General features: G+C 43.6%; 1 protein-coding gene across 4 annotated transcripts in view; it reads right to left on the bottom strand.

Moving 5' to 3' along the window:
* Window positions 1-15,924, bottom strand: part of CRHR2 (corticotropin releasing hormone receptor 2) — a 155,281-nt gene that overhangs the window by 55,534 nt on the left and 83,823 nt on the right. For 3 of the 4 annotated variants that reach the window (XM_077186810.1, XM_077186883.1, XM_054634515.2), the window contains one exon: window positions 10,636-10,742. The exons of the other annotated variant lie outside the window; for it this stretch is intronic. In XM_077186810.1, coding sequence (XP_077042925.1) covers window positions 10,636-10,742 — 107 coding nt within the window. The remainder of the gene's footprint in view (window positions 1-10,635; window positions 10,743-15,924) is intronic. 4 annotated transcript variants of the gene reach the window in all.

Raw genomic sequence — 15,924 nt, 5'->3', positions numbered from 1 at the left:
GTCTTCATCTCCTCATGTTTTCATGTCCTCATGTCTTCATGTCTTCATCTCCTCATGTTTTATCTCCTCATGTTTTCATGTCTTCATCTCCTCATGCTTTATCTCCTCATGTTTTCATGTCCTCATCTCATGTTTTCATGTCTTCACATCCTCACATTTTTGTCTCCTCACGTTTTCATCTCCTCATGTTTTCATCTCCTCATGTTTTCATGTCTTCATCTTCTCATGTTTTCATGTCTTCCCATCCTTATGTTTTCATGTCTTCATCTCCTCATGTTTTATCTCCTCATGTTTTCATGTCTTCATCTCCTCATGTTTTCACATCCTCATGTTTTCATGTCTTCATGACCCAGACAACTGGTTAAGGGATAAGAATCACAAATACCATTCTCTGTCCTTCCATTTGGAGGGAATGATGAAGAAAGGAAGAGGAAGAGCCAGCAGATCATCAGTACCTGGTCTGAGCATGGTGTCACCAGGAGAATTTTGGGTTTTTTTTCATCATGGGTTGTTCTAAATGACACCAAACCTGTTTCAAAGGCTGATGAAGTGAGGCTTTGGGTAGAGGAGTGTAGCAAGTGACAGCCCACTCTCATGGGAGACAGTTATGAAGTGCCTTGTTATTTGCAGGAATTTGGGGACAACTCCAGTGGAGCTTGTGCAGAGAGAGGAAACAAAGCTGGGAAAGCATCTGGAGTTTGATGAGGGACAGCTGAGGAGCTGGGGGTGTTTAGTCTGCAGAAAAGGAGGCTCAGGAAAGACCCTCTCACTCTCTAGAGCTCCCTGACAGGAGGGTGCAGCCTGGTAGGGATCAGGCTCTGCTCCCAGGGGACAGGGACAGGACCAGAGGAAACGGCCTCAAGTTGCACCAGGGAAGGTTTAGATTGAGTGGTAGGAAACATTTCTTTGCTGAGAGAGTGGTCAGGCATTGGAACAGCCTGCCCAGAGCAGTGGTGGAGTCACCATCCCTGGAATTGTTCAAAAACCATGCAGATGTGGCACTTGGGGACAGGGTTTGGTGGTGGACCTGGCAGTGCTGGGGTGATGGTTGGAGTCAATGATCTCAGAGGTCTACTCCAAGCTCAGTGAATCTCCATGGTCTGTAGGAAGATGTGTGTATTCCAGGGAATCCAGAGTGCCAGAGCCTGTCTCTGGCACTGCTGGCCAAAGCAGATGAGATTATCTGGGATTTGGGATGAGCCTCCCTCTCACCACACACACACGGAGCACTCAGCTCAGCTCTACAGCAGGTTGGACATGAAGAAGCAATTAAGGTGAAAGCCAACAGGCTTCTCCTTGGCTTTCCAAATTAGTTAATCAAGAGCCAGGTGTTTGTGAGCAATTGCACACAAGAACCCCTTTATTTGATCTGAGAACAGACCATGTTGTTCCCTGACTCAGTTTCCTACCACCAGCATCCTGAACTGTGTGCAGGGTGTCAGAGCTGGGCTTCCATGAAGGAAAACATCAGCAAAGGGAAAAAAAAGCAAAATTCTCCAGCAGCTGACTGCAGCCTGGGTCAGAGGTGGGCAGGAAGAGCTTCTGGTTGTTGGCAGAGAGAGGATGTCCTGCTTATTATTTCCACCAAATGACCTTAATTGTGTGATTCTACAGAGAAAGCAGAGAAATAGAAACCCCATTCCTTTTACTTGCAAAATTGTGAGATCTGGAAAGGCAGAAAGAAAATCACATCAATCCTTTCTGTAAAGGTGGCCTCGCTGATTCAGAAATGGACATCCATAAATAGTCCTGCTAAAACTCAAAGTAGCTTTCAGTTCATTTATTGGGTTTTTTCTCACTCTATCCATACAGTGGTATTTTTCCTCTGGGATGCACAGAGCCACTATTTTCTGATTCAAAGCATGAGACAAACAATTAACATTAACAATCATAATAATGTGCCAGCATGGTTGAAAGCTCGCTGAAGCAGTTGAATTATCTGCATTGAAATAACTGCAAATGAAAACTTTATTAAGGAAGCTTGGAAACCTTCTATTAATTCATGTAGTATTCCATTAATAATGATGCTCAATTAAGACTGCTGTCCCAAAGTCTCTCTGGAAACAGTTGATAGGAGAAATAGGAGTGCCCTTTGCTGGAACCCTTCCCATCCCACGACTGGAATACGCCAGAAGGAGAATCATGGACAATACTTAAAAAATTATTTCCCCTCTTTAGTCTTTTCTGAGGCAGGCAAAGCACATCCACAAGCCATAAATGGCACAGAGTGGGAAGAATACCTCACAGCAAGTTATTTCCCAGGCTCTGTGCCTGTCAGGGCCTATTTGCTTTCACCCACATGGAAGCCTCCCCTGAGGTCCCCCCATGGTTTCTTTCCCCTGTGTGCTCGATCAGTGACATATTCTGGAGCTGCTAATGCTTCCAGATGGGAACAGCAGCTGGAGAGGCTGGCAGGGAAAATCAGCTTCTTGATGGCAGTGGCCTGGGGGAATGTAAGTATTCCCGCAGGAAAAGCAAGGGAAGAATGGAAGCCTGGAAGGAGGTGACAGCTTTATCAGGAGGACAGGAGTGAAATGCTCAGGTGAAGAGGAGAAGCAGCAGCTTCCATGAGTACTTAGGATGTGCAAAGACCCTAAAAATAAACCCACTGTGGAAGCATCTGTGTGTTTGTCTTTTCCAAAGCTTCACTCTCCTGCCTTCAAGCCAGTTTTTAATCATAGGACATGGGGCATCCTGCCTGCTTTAGACACAAGGGCTTCCAGCACTGATGTTCCAGGGGTGGGAAGGATGCAGCCAACACAACACACAACAGGCAGGGCAGCCCCAGACTGGCTGTGCTCACTGCTTAAATAAGGGAGAACTCAAATTCCCTTAAATAAGGGAAACCCAGCCCCTGCAAACTCCACAAACATTGCTCCAGCCTTGACTGTGCTATCAAGACATCCATTGCAGAAAATTCCCAATTTTCACAAGAATGATAAAAATACAGATGACTTTATTTAGTGCAGCTTGTGATTGTGGCTGAAGAAGAAGGTTTAGGACTCTGCTCTAATTTCCTCTGCTCAATGGTGGTTAGATGCCAGTAATTTTTGAACAAAGAGAAAACAGGGCTGCAAAGTGTCTTTTTGAGCAGAAAGCACCTTGCAGCTCAGGTTTGCTGACACAGGTTGTAGTTATCAGTCCCCACTGTGGAAAGGTGAATGTTTTCCATGGAGAGTGACCACTGCAATGAGATTGCACAAATCAGACACAGGACTTCAGAAGCCACACAGTGAGAGCTCAGAGTGGTTGATCTGGCTTACAGCTGCTGTTTGGGAAATACAGTGCACAGCATGTCCTCATTCATAATCCCCTCATGGGATTATACAAAAAAAAAAAATTCTGAAACCAAATTAAATTAAATGACCAGCTAGAGAATTCAAAGGTTATGTTTTGTTTTTTGTTTTTTTTTTTTTTTTTTAATTTTAATACAATTACACAATTAGCAAAGTTTATTACATTATCCACATTTGCAGGTACTGTGGTGATAAACCAAGGAGGAAAGTCTGAACTTGCTGATGCTGCTGTTCACACTCTCCTTGGCCTCATTTACACCAAGACATGGTGTGAAATATTTAATTATTTTGGAGCACTTGGCCAGGAATTCAGGAAAGATTGGCAACCTCCCAGATAATCATTCCTGTGCTTGGTGTAAATTCCTCATTCTCATGGTGCTCTGGGCATTAGGAATCGTGTCCAGTGGCTCAGCCTGGGCACATCCCCAGGGAAGCTGCTGTTCCCATTACAGGCAGAGGCAACCCAGGGCTGCCAGGGGTGTCCATGGCCCATTTAGGGGTGACAGAAATCTCCACCTCTCCCCTCTCTCATGTTTTAGCTGACAGAGCAATGTGAAGCAGCAGAATTCACAGAACCATGGAATTGTTTAGGTTGGAAAAGACCTCCATCAAATCCAACACTGACTCAGCAGCCCTAAGCTCTGTCGCCAAGTGCCACATCCACCAGGTTTTTGAGAATTTACAGGGATGGTGACTCCACCACTGCCCTGGACAGCCTGTTCCAATGCCAGATCACTCTTTCAGTGAAGAAATTTTCCCTAATATCCAACCTAAACTTCCCCTGACACAACTTGAGCCCATTTCCCTTCTTCCTGTCCCTGGGAGCAGTGCCTGATCCCCCCGGCTGTCCCCTCCTGTCAGGAGCTGTGCAGAGCCACAAGGTCCCCCCTGATCCCCCTTTTCTCCAGGCTGAGCCCCTTTCCAGCTCCCTCAGCTGCTCCTGGTGCTCCAGAGCCTTCCCCTACCCCATCCCCTTCTCTGGACACCCTCCAGCACCTAAATGATCTTTTAGATTAGGCAGAGGACAAGGTTCCTGAGTGCTGAACAATTACAGTGGAGTTAGTGAGGGAGCTATGTATGCAATTCTATGGGTGAAAACTGAAATTGAATCATTTAGCACTTGAACAGCTGCAGGTGCATCTGCAGGTCATAACTCTAAACATCATCTTGAAAACATATTTTCTGATTTTCCTTCCAAGAGATGACTCAGGATGTGTTTTTTTTAATCAAATTGCACTCCTGAGCATGATTCATATATGAACTGCAAAGACCCAACTTTGCTTTCCTCCCTTCTCTGAAATGTTGGAAAAGTTGCAATATTTTCTCCACTGTTCCCAAAACCATTCCATCATCATCAGAAGCAGAACACAGGCAAGTTCTAGCCTGTCAGTCAACATAGATCTAGACCTTGTAAGGGCAGTTCTATTATCAGAATTCAAACAAGTTCATATCCATCTCCAAAAACTCACAGCCAAAATCTTGGCAGCAACAGAAACGTACCAGCAGTGACAAACTTCTAGCACAGGATAGAAAGTGGCCTCCAAACCTCAGGTCAAGAAAGGAACTGAGCAAAAACATTTAATAAGTTCCTGATACTCTAGTTTGACTCAATTTTTTTTCCTCTACCATGCTGCTCTGGGCTGGAAATCATCCTTTCATATCCACTCACAAATCTGTCTGTAGAGCACCCATACCCATTCTTCCTTGCACTGACACTGTCCTTGATCATAAGCAGCTCTTCAGTTTCCAGTGTTTATCCCATGGTGATGTATTTATAGGCAGCAACAACACTCCTCAGTGGCTTTCATTGTGCTAGGTTACAATACCACGATTTCAGATGCAGCTTGTGAAACCTTTCACATTTTAAGAACAGAGCTCTCTGGGCACATTTTTAATTACTGGTATTGTTGCAGGAGCTCATGAGGGCCCTGCTGTCTGGGATTTTATTTTGTGAGGGGTAGGCTCTACACAAAGAGTGTAAAGAACAAGTCCTGCACATGTGAGATGAAGAGGGGACAAGTAAAGGCAGTGGGAAGCAAAGGCAGTGGCCTGGGGTTAATCAATAGGAAAAGTGTTCCTGGCCTTCATCTGAGTTCATCAGATGAGACTCTTCACAGAGATTCAGGCAGTACAGGCACTTCAGATGTTTTGTATTTAAAGATGCCTCCCTCATTGGGTTTGTTCTTATTTACAGAGCTCCATAATTTTCATTCCTGCCTGTGGGAATTGGAAAAGCAAAATCAAAAAAGCAGACACTGAAAGATTTGATCTGCAACCTTAGATGAAGCTTAGATTGATGTAATATACAGATATACAGATATAATATAAATAATATACAGATATAAAGCAGAAAAATCATAAACTTAAGTTTCTACAGTTGTAAGTAAGAATATGCCTTAAATAAGTGAAAAATTGTATTAATAAGATAGTGAAAGGTTTATAATGTAAAAGTCTGGTTGTATAGAGTAAGCTGAGTTTAGAAGTTGTAATAGAAGCATTTATGTGCATGTGAGACAGAAGCCTATTGAACAAAAGTATCCCCAGTGCAAAAGAAGTGAGTAAAAGTGATAGGTTAGAAAACCAAAATAAACCCTATAGCAACTGTTTGTTAAGTTAGAAAGTTCTGTATTACCTTGTAATGAAGAAACTTGTGACTACTCTTGAGCTATGGCTGACTGCTTGCTCCTCTAAAACCTCACAGCTCTGAGACTGATGTTTATCTGAGCAATAAATCCTCCTTAACCCAAAAATAGTCCCATCCCTTCATTTTTAGCAGTGATACCTGCCTTTCTCTGGGGCTTTCACTGTGGACTGTTAGAGGGTGGGACAGAGCTGTGTTCAAACCCACACTGCCCCCAGCCCAGCCCAGGATTCATGGGGAAGTTTAAAATTGCCACGAGTTGAACCATGAACGAAGGCTCTGCTGTTAGAAGTGGCAGATGGAGCAGACTGAGCTGGGCTGGCTGGGAAGGCAGGAGGTGAGGGGGGACATGGAGCACTGACTTCAACTCTGTTAAGTGATATTCTAACCTGGACTTGCTCCTGCCTCTTGCTCCACGAGAAGAAAGGATCATGCCTGAGATGTGGAGTCTACTCTGCTTTAATCACATCAGGAACCTCATCCTTTTAAATGCAAACCAGAACTAACTGTGCACATCTCCTTCCCACTTGAGATATCCTCAGTCTGCAGGTTCTGAGAGGTGTCACTGCACTTTGCTCTATGAAACCTGCTCTGTATTGATGCTCTGCATTTCTCCTGACAGGTTTCTACAAATTATTTCATCAAACTCTTCCATTCTTACCAACAGAGGCCTGCAGCAGCAATCCTGCCAAGCCTGCAGCAGACTGAAGAGCAACAGGGTAGTTCAAAGGAGCTTGGAACAGGAGAGGATAAAGGAAAGTAGATAGGAGATGGTTAGGGGGGAGAAAAATGAAAAAAAAGTGATTACATTGTTTGAGGAAATAAAAAGTTCCAGTCTTTTGGGGAGAAATAATATGTGAGATTTAGGAAATCTGTGTGTAATCATAAAAAAGAATGGGGACACTGCCTCAGGCCTGTGAGAAAAGAACATATCAGATGCTTTACTGGGGAAATTGAAAGAGCTATATTTAAGGGCTACAAGAAAGCAGAATTTCCCTCAAAACCTCAATTTGCTTTCACTGCCACCATAGCAGTGACAGAAGATGTTATGACAATGTTTCTGGGTTTGGTTGTTTTTAGAGCTGCCTTTATCCAGCAAGGACATAGCATTTTTAATCTCCAGCCTGTGTTCCTGTCAGCACTGTCCTTTATTGGATTCAAAACTCAGCAGGGACGTGGATGCTTCCCAGAACAAATACCTTTCTTCCCCTACTTCTTCTCTGATAACCACTGCACAAATAAAACTTCTTCTGATGGAATCCACCCAGGTCACTGCTGGCCACTGCCAGCACATTGTTGAATAACAAGTCAGGAGTTTTACAAAGGACTCTTATTCTACCTCAGAGGATGCTCTAACAGCACAGTGACAAAGGAAAATCCAGGACAAAGCAATTTGGGTTTCTGCATTATCAGCAACAGCAAAGGAAAAATGTGATTCAAACCAAGTGTTTTAATCCTTTGGATTTTTTTTATTATTATTTTCTTTTTCTTCAGCTTGATTGGTATTATTGATAGCAGAATTCCTCCTATGGAAAATTTCTGCTTCAGCAGTGTGAGATTGTGATTCTGTGGGATGATGAGGCTGAGTCAGTGGAGGGAGGGAGCAAACCTTGACTATTAATGAGGACAAACAGAGAATCCCAGCAGTGCAGATCCATTCAACAATACCAAATGAAGTACCCTGAGCAAATCTCTCCAAGGCCTGTATTGGACATCAATCCACTTCTGCAGCACACTTTGTGCACAAGTCCTTTGTTTTTCCTTCTTGCTGTATTCTTTTCTGTTGCTGAGTTTCTTTTGTTTCACATGGTACAGACAGAACAGCTCTCACAATTTTTAGACCACCAACATTTAGACCTTGAGAAAGTGATATTGACTTGCTGCCACAGTGACTCACTGGCATTCAGCCACTGTGCCAGCAATAATCAAGGCCTCTCCTTCACTTTTTATTATTTAGGTGCTAAATGAAATGTTTACTGGCTTGGTTGTCATTGCAGAGGTTCAGGTGCAACAGAACTGGAGAAAACAAGGCTGAAATGGGCCTTCACAGGAAAAGGAGGCCCTGGCTGAGCTCTCATCCCCTCCCAGTTGTGTTGGGGTCTTATGGACACAAATGGCAGATGATTTCATCACCTGCTGCTCCATCTGAGATTCCTGACCCTTAAAACACTCTGATTCCTCAGTGTTTAGGGCAGCAGGACTTTTCTGCTAAATGAAGGGCGGGATGTGAACAAAGGATGAAGTTGCTTAAGGAACGGAGGAAGAATGAAGCTGGGTACAAGGTGACAGGATAAATTTGGAAAAATAAGGTTGAGATCCAGTTCCTTCCCCCTTCCCAGTTCAGCACAACTGAGGACTAAGCCCCACTGGGCTGGGGCAGCACCAGTGATGGTGAAGCTCATTTCCAAAAGCAGAACACCCTCCTGACCAGCTGAACAAATCCTTTATTGGATTCAAAACAGCAACACCTTTTGTCATGCCAGGCAAATATTTCACCTGCTCCTAAAACCCCCGGAGTGAGAGATCCCAAAGCCTTGCCAGCAGTTCTGGTGTGCTCCAGCCTCCCCCTTGAGACAGAGCTGCCTTTGGGATCCACCTGCACTGACAGAGCAAAGGAAAATTGAGCAGGTCCTGGGGAAAAGCACAAAGATTGGGAGCAGATGTAAAACCTGAATCTTCCTGGGGGTCCTCTATTGAGGACCTCAGTGAGGATTCACCCTCCTTGCATTTTCCTCTATTTTCATCCTCAGCAGGGACTCTGAGTGAGGTAGATGGATGGAGTAGGGCAAGAATAAAGAACTGGCAGATTTCTACTTTAGGTCAAGATGAGGAACTATCAGATTGTATTTTTTTGGCCAGGAATTACCTAAATTCTCTCCTTCCACCCAATTCCATCACACCTTCTTCCACCCAAAATAAAACAGCATTTAAAAAAGCCCCAAATAATAGAAATTGATTATCAAAACGGATTTGTTCTTGGGGCACTTTATAGAGGTAAATTGAACAAAGATCCCCATAGCCCAAAATTTGAGTAGGGACAACCTGCAAGGAAACATGAATTTGGGTTGCCTTTCCTGGAACATCTCTAGAACTTTAGAAGATGGATGTATATTGAGAGACCCTGAGGAATCTCCTGCTGGTTAACTCTGGCTGCACACTGGACATGTTTTGCACTGGGAATTTGAAGAGATGCACTATCTTAATTCACAGCACGTACAGGAAATTCTTAATTGCTACTACTCAGTTGTTGTTTCTAATGTTGAAGCTGAGTGCAAAATTTAAACCTTGAAGTTTAAATAACAGAAGAACAATTTAGAAGAATGCAGGTGAGCCACCTCTGTGTTTGAAGCTGGATAACATTTATATCATCCTACCTAATTGTTTCTGTGTTATTTACTCAAGCATTTATAAAAGACTGAGCATAAAAGCAGGGAATATAGCTCCTGCAATGAATAATTTGCATTCTTTATGCAGTGCAAATTCATTCAGGTCTCCAAGCACTGTGGGAATTAGCTTTATATGCACTGTAGAGGGCTTGAAATGGAAGTTTAAACTGATGCATCATAAAAGTTCCCATTTAATGCTTTAAGGTGCTTTTTTTCTTTCCATTAGCATAGATTATTCTGTTTCTAGATTCTGGAGTGCGAGAAGATTCCTATTGTTATTAGAAAAGGCCTTGTTAGGGATGCTCAGAAGACTTAGCTAAGGCTTTGGGGATGCTCTGCTCCAGGAAAACAGTAATTCTTGCACTGAGGTCACTGTCAATCATCCTGCTGTACTCCTGGCCAGGGGGAGGATGTCCTCCACCCACAGTTCATCCTCTGCTATTAGAACAAGGTTTTTCTTAAGGATTATCATTGCACAGCATTCAGTGCAGCTGGTTTTAAGTTGAGGTTGTACTCTCCTGGACAATACAGCACAAATTATACAGAAATGGCAGGCATGGAATACAAGAAATAAACCAGAATTAACCCATCAGGCCACTCCTATGAAAATACATTCCTGTGATTCAGGCTGTGGAGATACATATGATGACTGATCCACATCTACTTGTTTTCCACCAATTTGCCTTTCCTCTTGTCCTTTCTCTTCCCTGTAGCCCTCACTCTGCTTTCACTGACATCTCCATTTGCCAAGCTCCCTTCAGCACCCTGGGCCAGATCAGGGAAGGGTTTCTATGCAGTCCCCTTGATTTGCATTCATCATTTCATCAGCGCTGCTGGGGATCAAGCTTCACTAATGATGTTCCTCTTTTTATTTAAGAAAACTTCTAAGCCCTTTAATGAAAGAAAAAACAAAACTAACCCAAAACAAAATGGAAAGATTTTGTTCTGTCTCCTTTGGTTTAGATCCAGATTTTAGCTGTCAGGAGAGAAAACAAAATTTGCCCTCAAAACTTGCAGCTTGACACACTCAGATCTTGGTCTCCCTTAATGAAGAACACTGTGCTCACTGAATTTTTTTCCTGCATCAATAAATCATGTTCAGTTCTTTCCCTGACCCAAACAGGCTTCAGCTCCTGCACTCAGGAGGAGCTCATCCAGCACATTAGTCAGCAACACCACAGATCTGCTCAAGAATATAAAAGCCATGAGCACTTTCAGGACCACCCATGACCTGGACAGAGTCAGGAGAGGGCTGGAGCAACCCAGAAAGTGTCACCCAAGGGAGTTAGAAACATGCAAACACATTACTCACCTCAAGCACAAGAAAAGCATAAAGGCAACTATGAGGGCCCCTACTGAAATACAGTGGCCCAGGTAGTTTATGATGAGAGCAATCTTGTAATGGAGCGCATACTTCCTCTGGAGGTAAAGAGATAACAGCATTAAATCAGCATCAGTCTCCAAGCACTGCCATCCAGGAACAGTTTAGCACTTCAGAAAACAGTCATTACTTCTATTTTTCTCAACTTTATAATGATATAATAGTACCAGGGCTGATGCCTCTGTGTAAGGCAAATATATTGTCCAGGCACACAGGCTTGGTGTCATTTCACTTTGGGATTTGTCCACAGTTTCTTACAATTATCTGCAAAAAAAGTTATTTTGTCCCCACTTTCCCTTTTTTTGTTATTATTATTTTTTTCCCATTTCCTCAGATTTATTTGTTTTAAACCTTTGTCATTTTAGGCGACAAACCTAAAGACACATCTCAGAATTTCAGAAGTTATAAAACATCATTTTCTTAGGAAACAACATGGTCTTAATGAGCCAGGTTATGCCATTTTCCTACTCAAATGGCTTGGTTTTCAAACAAAAATGTCAGCAAGAATAAATAACAAGCCCTTCCCACACAGGCAGGTTTTCCTCTGAGGGACATTCCTTGCAGGCTGTGATCTTTATCCTTCAAACCAAAGCAGACTAAAAGCTGGAACCCAGTGCTGTCCCTTCAGTTCTGATAAACCAGGGATCCTGGTGTTTTTAGCAGGTATACCAAATATGTAGTGAAATTTTCTGTATTAGTGTCTATTTCCTTGCATGTGGGGGAGATTGTTGGCAAATTCTTGATCCTGTAAATAAAATTTTAAGTACAGAAGTGCTCCCATCTAAATCAGTGAATTTAGGGATTTAGTGACCAAAATTTGGCCTTGCAGAAACATCTTTATTGGTGGGCTGCTGTTGGCTTTGGAGAAAGCAGAAGCATCTCCTCTCTTTGCCTGGCTAGGAAGAAGTAGAAAGACACTATTCAGATAAATACTGAAGATGGCTAAAAAGAGGTTTGCTACTGGAAGACTAAATGTCCCTGAAAAATATATTTGTTATTGGTTTTGACATTTATTTCTTTTCAAGTTAAGCAGATCTTTCCCCACATTGGGATGTTGCCCTCCTTCAGAAGAACAAGGCTCTTAAAAACCAACCACCTACATTTCCTCCCTTGTGATAAAAATATGAAAGTAAAATCCTACAAATGGCATCATTTAAAAAAAAATGGTTGAATTTTTTTTTTATTTTTTTCCCTAACAATTTCCCTTAACATTTTACTCCAGTGAAAGGAATTTGTCAGTGAATGAATGTTTGGCTGAAACTACAACCAGCAGCTGTAGCTCATCTGTTCCATTGTTCTGTGAAGATAAGCATCTTCCAGCACTTTGCCAGAGAGCCAGGGAGCTCTCTTGGAATCATTTTTGTGCTGAAACCTGCCTGCATCTTCAGCTCACAGAGTAAATGTGCTGTTTCTGGACACGACTCAACCACGCAGAGTATTTTTAAGTCTATTATAAAATCCCCTAAAATAAACTTCCCCATCCACGGGCCCATTTTCTGAATTGCCTGGAGGTGAAAAGAAAAAAAAAACCCAACCAAACGAAGCTACAGAATTCAAATTCCACGCTGTGTTTTATTGATCCTTCAGCTGAGGGGACACCTGAAGGGAAAGAAAAGTCACTTGACCTGCTCTGCCTACCTGTGCAATGCTGTTTTATTTAACAGTGCCCTGGCAAACTGCAGGGCTCATTGACTCTCCTGCTTAATTGACAGAGCCAGAGGATCACAGAGCATCCCAAGGGATCCAAAAGGATCATTGAATCCACTGCTTCTGACAGCACTATCAAAACCCAAACCCATCTGACTGTGTTCAGAATTGCTCATTTAGGGCTAGAAATCTTCTGGGAGATGGCAAACCTTGTGTTCTTCCAGCACAAGGTTCCTGCTCTTTCAGTCTGACCCTCCTTTGGCTCCTGAACACTATCTGAACTTCACTCAAGTTTTAAGAAGGTGTGGTTCAAAACATGAGAAAATTAATTGGAAAAATAAACTTATGAAGCTCCTTTTTGATGCACTGATGCTGAAGGAAAAACAGGCACGACTTTCGTATTTTCTGCTTCTGATGCTAACGAGGTTTCCTGAAGGCAAATTCAAACATCACAGAAACAAGAACTGCCTTGGTGCCTAGGGAAAACTAAGCTGACAGGGTGGCAAGATCACTTTCCACCAGCCTACATGCAATCTGCATCTCTGGAATGGGAGGCAACGTCTTCAGGGCTGAAAAGCACGTGCCCAGAAATTATGTGTTTGCTCCCCAAAGCTCAGCTCATGTCAAACACTTGCACAGCTCTTTTCTGACTCGCCCTCTTGGACACCAATACATTTCAAATGTCAACAACCTTCTCCTGTTACCCAATATCCTTCTGCTTGCAGGCAAGATTCGCTTCACTAAAACAAAGATTTAAATTCTATTCAGGCTTAGGAGGAGAGTTGCTAGAAATGAGCTAGAAATTAGAAATGAGCTAGAGAAGGAGATCACAGAATCCTGGAAAGGTTTGGGTCAGAAAGGACCTCAATGATGATTCCTGCCATGGCCAGGAGTGCTAGCTATTAGAACAGGTTGTTCAGAACCCCTGACCTGATCCAATCTGACCTGGAACACTTCCATGGATGAGGAATTCAGGGATAGGGAATCCATGGATGAGGAATCCAGAGATGGGGAATCCAAGGATGAAGAATCCAGGGATGGGGAATCCAAGGATGAGGAATACAGGAATGGGGAATCCAGGGATGGTGAATCCAAAGATGGTTTTACCCCCTGGCCACAGCAGGTCACATCACTGCAATCCCATTCCATGACTTTAGACGTGACAATCGTGTTACACCAGGTGGGGCAGAGGTGTCTCCAGAGCTTCTAAAACCTGGCAGAGGTGTCTCCAGAGCTTCTAAACTGAGGAATGACAGCACAATGTCTTTACCTGCACTGGCTTTGCACATCTAAGGCATGCTGGGCTCCCCTCCAGGCTAATGACAGACTCGTTCTGTCTAGAGCACTTTACCCCTTGCTTCAGCTGCAATGTGACTGCTTAACCTGCCCTAAACAATTCAGTGAGTGATTTGAATCAATAACCACCTAATAAGAGCACTCTCAGACCATGTGCCAAGGATCTGGCTTCCTCTAACAGAACTTACTGACAGGTCCTGCCAGCGTTTACAGCTCATGTCTCCCTGGGAGGCTGCACACGCCACTGCCAGTCAGTCACTTCCAATTTCCTCCCGGTGCCAGGATGATCTCAGCACCAGCACAGCTTAAGGACACCTCTCCAAAGACTTTCAGAAGCAACTGGGAAGTATCTTTGTCATGCCAGATGACTCTGAGCTCACTGCTTTCCCATCCTGAGCCAGCTGGGAGCTGCTGTGGCTGAAGTGACCGTGCTCCTATGCAGGATACATTAGCCTGAGCCCAGCGTGGTGCTAACTCAGCTACTCAGCTTGAAGCCACCTCAAAACATCAGCAGAAGCAAATTCACATACAGCTGCCACAGACCACAGCACCAGTTCCTGATTTATAGCTCTTTTTGGAGGCTAAGATGTTTTTTGTGCTGCCTGAGACGCTCACTAAGAAGAGCAGAGATTTGTGTCAGATGCAGTGAAGGCCTTTTCAACACAGGAGCTTGTAGGCTGAGGAGAATCTTTCCATTTGTCACACGTTGTGCCACTAAACATCCAGCTGGATCAAAATTATTTCTGTATCTTGTTCCTGTGCCTGGAGGAGGAGCCAGCTATTTGTTGAGAGGGTGAGATCAGTCTGACAGGAGGACACCAGCACTTGGGTACCTGCCCGAGGCAAGGGTTAGGGGCAGTTGTGCACACACAGGCACCTTGTGTCCCCTGAGGTGCAGTGGGGACACTTGTGATTCCCAGCTAGTCCTGGCAGGACCTCCATGGCTGCTGCTGAATCAGAATTTTTAAGGTTGGAAAAGACCTCGAAGATCACTGACTCCAACCATCCCATTCACCACTAAACCCTGTCCCCAGGTGCCACATCCACAAGTTTTTGAATTCTTTCAGGGATGGTGACTCCACCACTGTCCTGGACAGCCTGTTCCAATGTCTGAAAACCCTTTCAGAGAAGAAATTTTCACTAATACCCACTCTAAACCTCCCCTGACACAACTTAAGGCCATTTCCTCTCCTCCTGTCCCTGTTCCCTGGGAGCAGAGCCTGAATCCCCCAGGTGTCCCCTCCTGTCAGGAGCTGTGCAGAGCCACAAGGTCTCTCCTGAGCCTCCTTTTCTTCAGGCTGAGCCCCTTTCCCAGCTCCATCAGCTGCTCCTGGTGCTCCAGAGCCTTCCCCAGTTCTTTTCCCTTCTCTGGACATGAAGGACACAGGCATTCCAAGGGACATTTTAAACCACACCACACAACTACATTTAAGGAACTAGGTCTCAGTCAGAGTGGGAATCCTGCAGCAAATCAGTCCCAGAGCAGAGTTTTAGCAGCTGCTTCTACAGGTCTCAACCACAAGCAGAGCAATGATGCATTAATAAACCCAGTGAATGGGTGTTACTGAGCTGATGGCCCCTAAGACTGACCCACAGCTGGGAAAACCATAACATTTCTATTGGTACATTACCAAAACTCTGTCATAAAGCATGGGATTGATGTTGAAAAGTCCTGTTCCTGTCCCCTGTTATCAATCACTGAATTAAAATCAGGTGATTCTTTAGCACTCTGCCTGTGAGTGGTCAAGCTTAAAAGCAGTGTTGGTTTTTTGGATTAAAAATAAACACAAGTCACAGGGCATTACCCCCCCAGCTGATGTTTAGCATCTGCTAAACTCAACAAATAACAATAGACCCACTTGTGTGCCTGAATCTCACCTTTAATCAAAATGGAGCAAATCTGTGGGGATTGTTCCTTTTTTCTATTTTTTTTTTGAGATCACAACGTATTCATCTGTAACACTGAGCATTATGAGAGATTTCAAAAATATTCACAAATATTAATATTTGCAAAGCTTGTCACAAATCTTTAAAGATCTAATAAATGAGTTTTTAAGCCTCTGTAAGCAAGGGTGGGGGAACATCTGCACTTTCATCTGTTTAAGAAACATGCTATTTAAGGAGTTTTAAGCTATCACCATAGCTGCAAAATTTTTAAAAGCCAAAACAGAGTAAAAGGAATAATCCTGTCCTCTAGTCACAACACTTCTCCAGCCTTTTCAAATAAAACCCCTCTGTATTTGCTTGTGCACAGACAGCCACTGTTGGGAGCCATGC

Source organism: Agelaius phoeniceus, chromosome 1 (assembly GCF_051311805.1).
Source record: "Agelaius phoeniceus isolate bAgePho1 chromosome 1, bAgePho1.hap1, whole genome shotgun sequence".
In the NCBI taxonomy this organism is placed as follows: Eukaryota; Metazoa; Chordata; class Aves; order Passeriformes; family Icteridae; genus Agelaius; species Agelaius phoeniceus.
The sequence above is the reverse complement of the archived record's forward strand: the minus strand, read 5'-3'. Positions and strand labels throughout refer to the sequence as shown.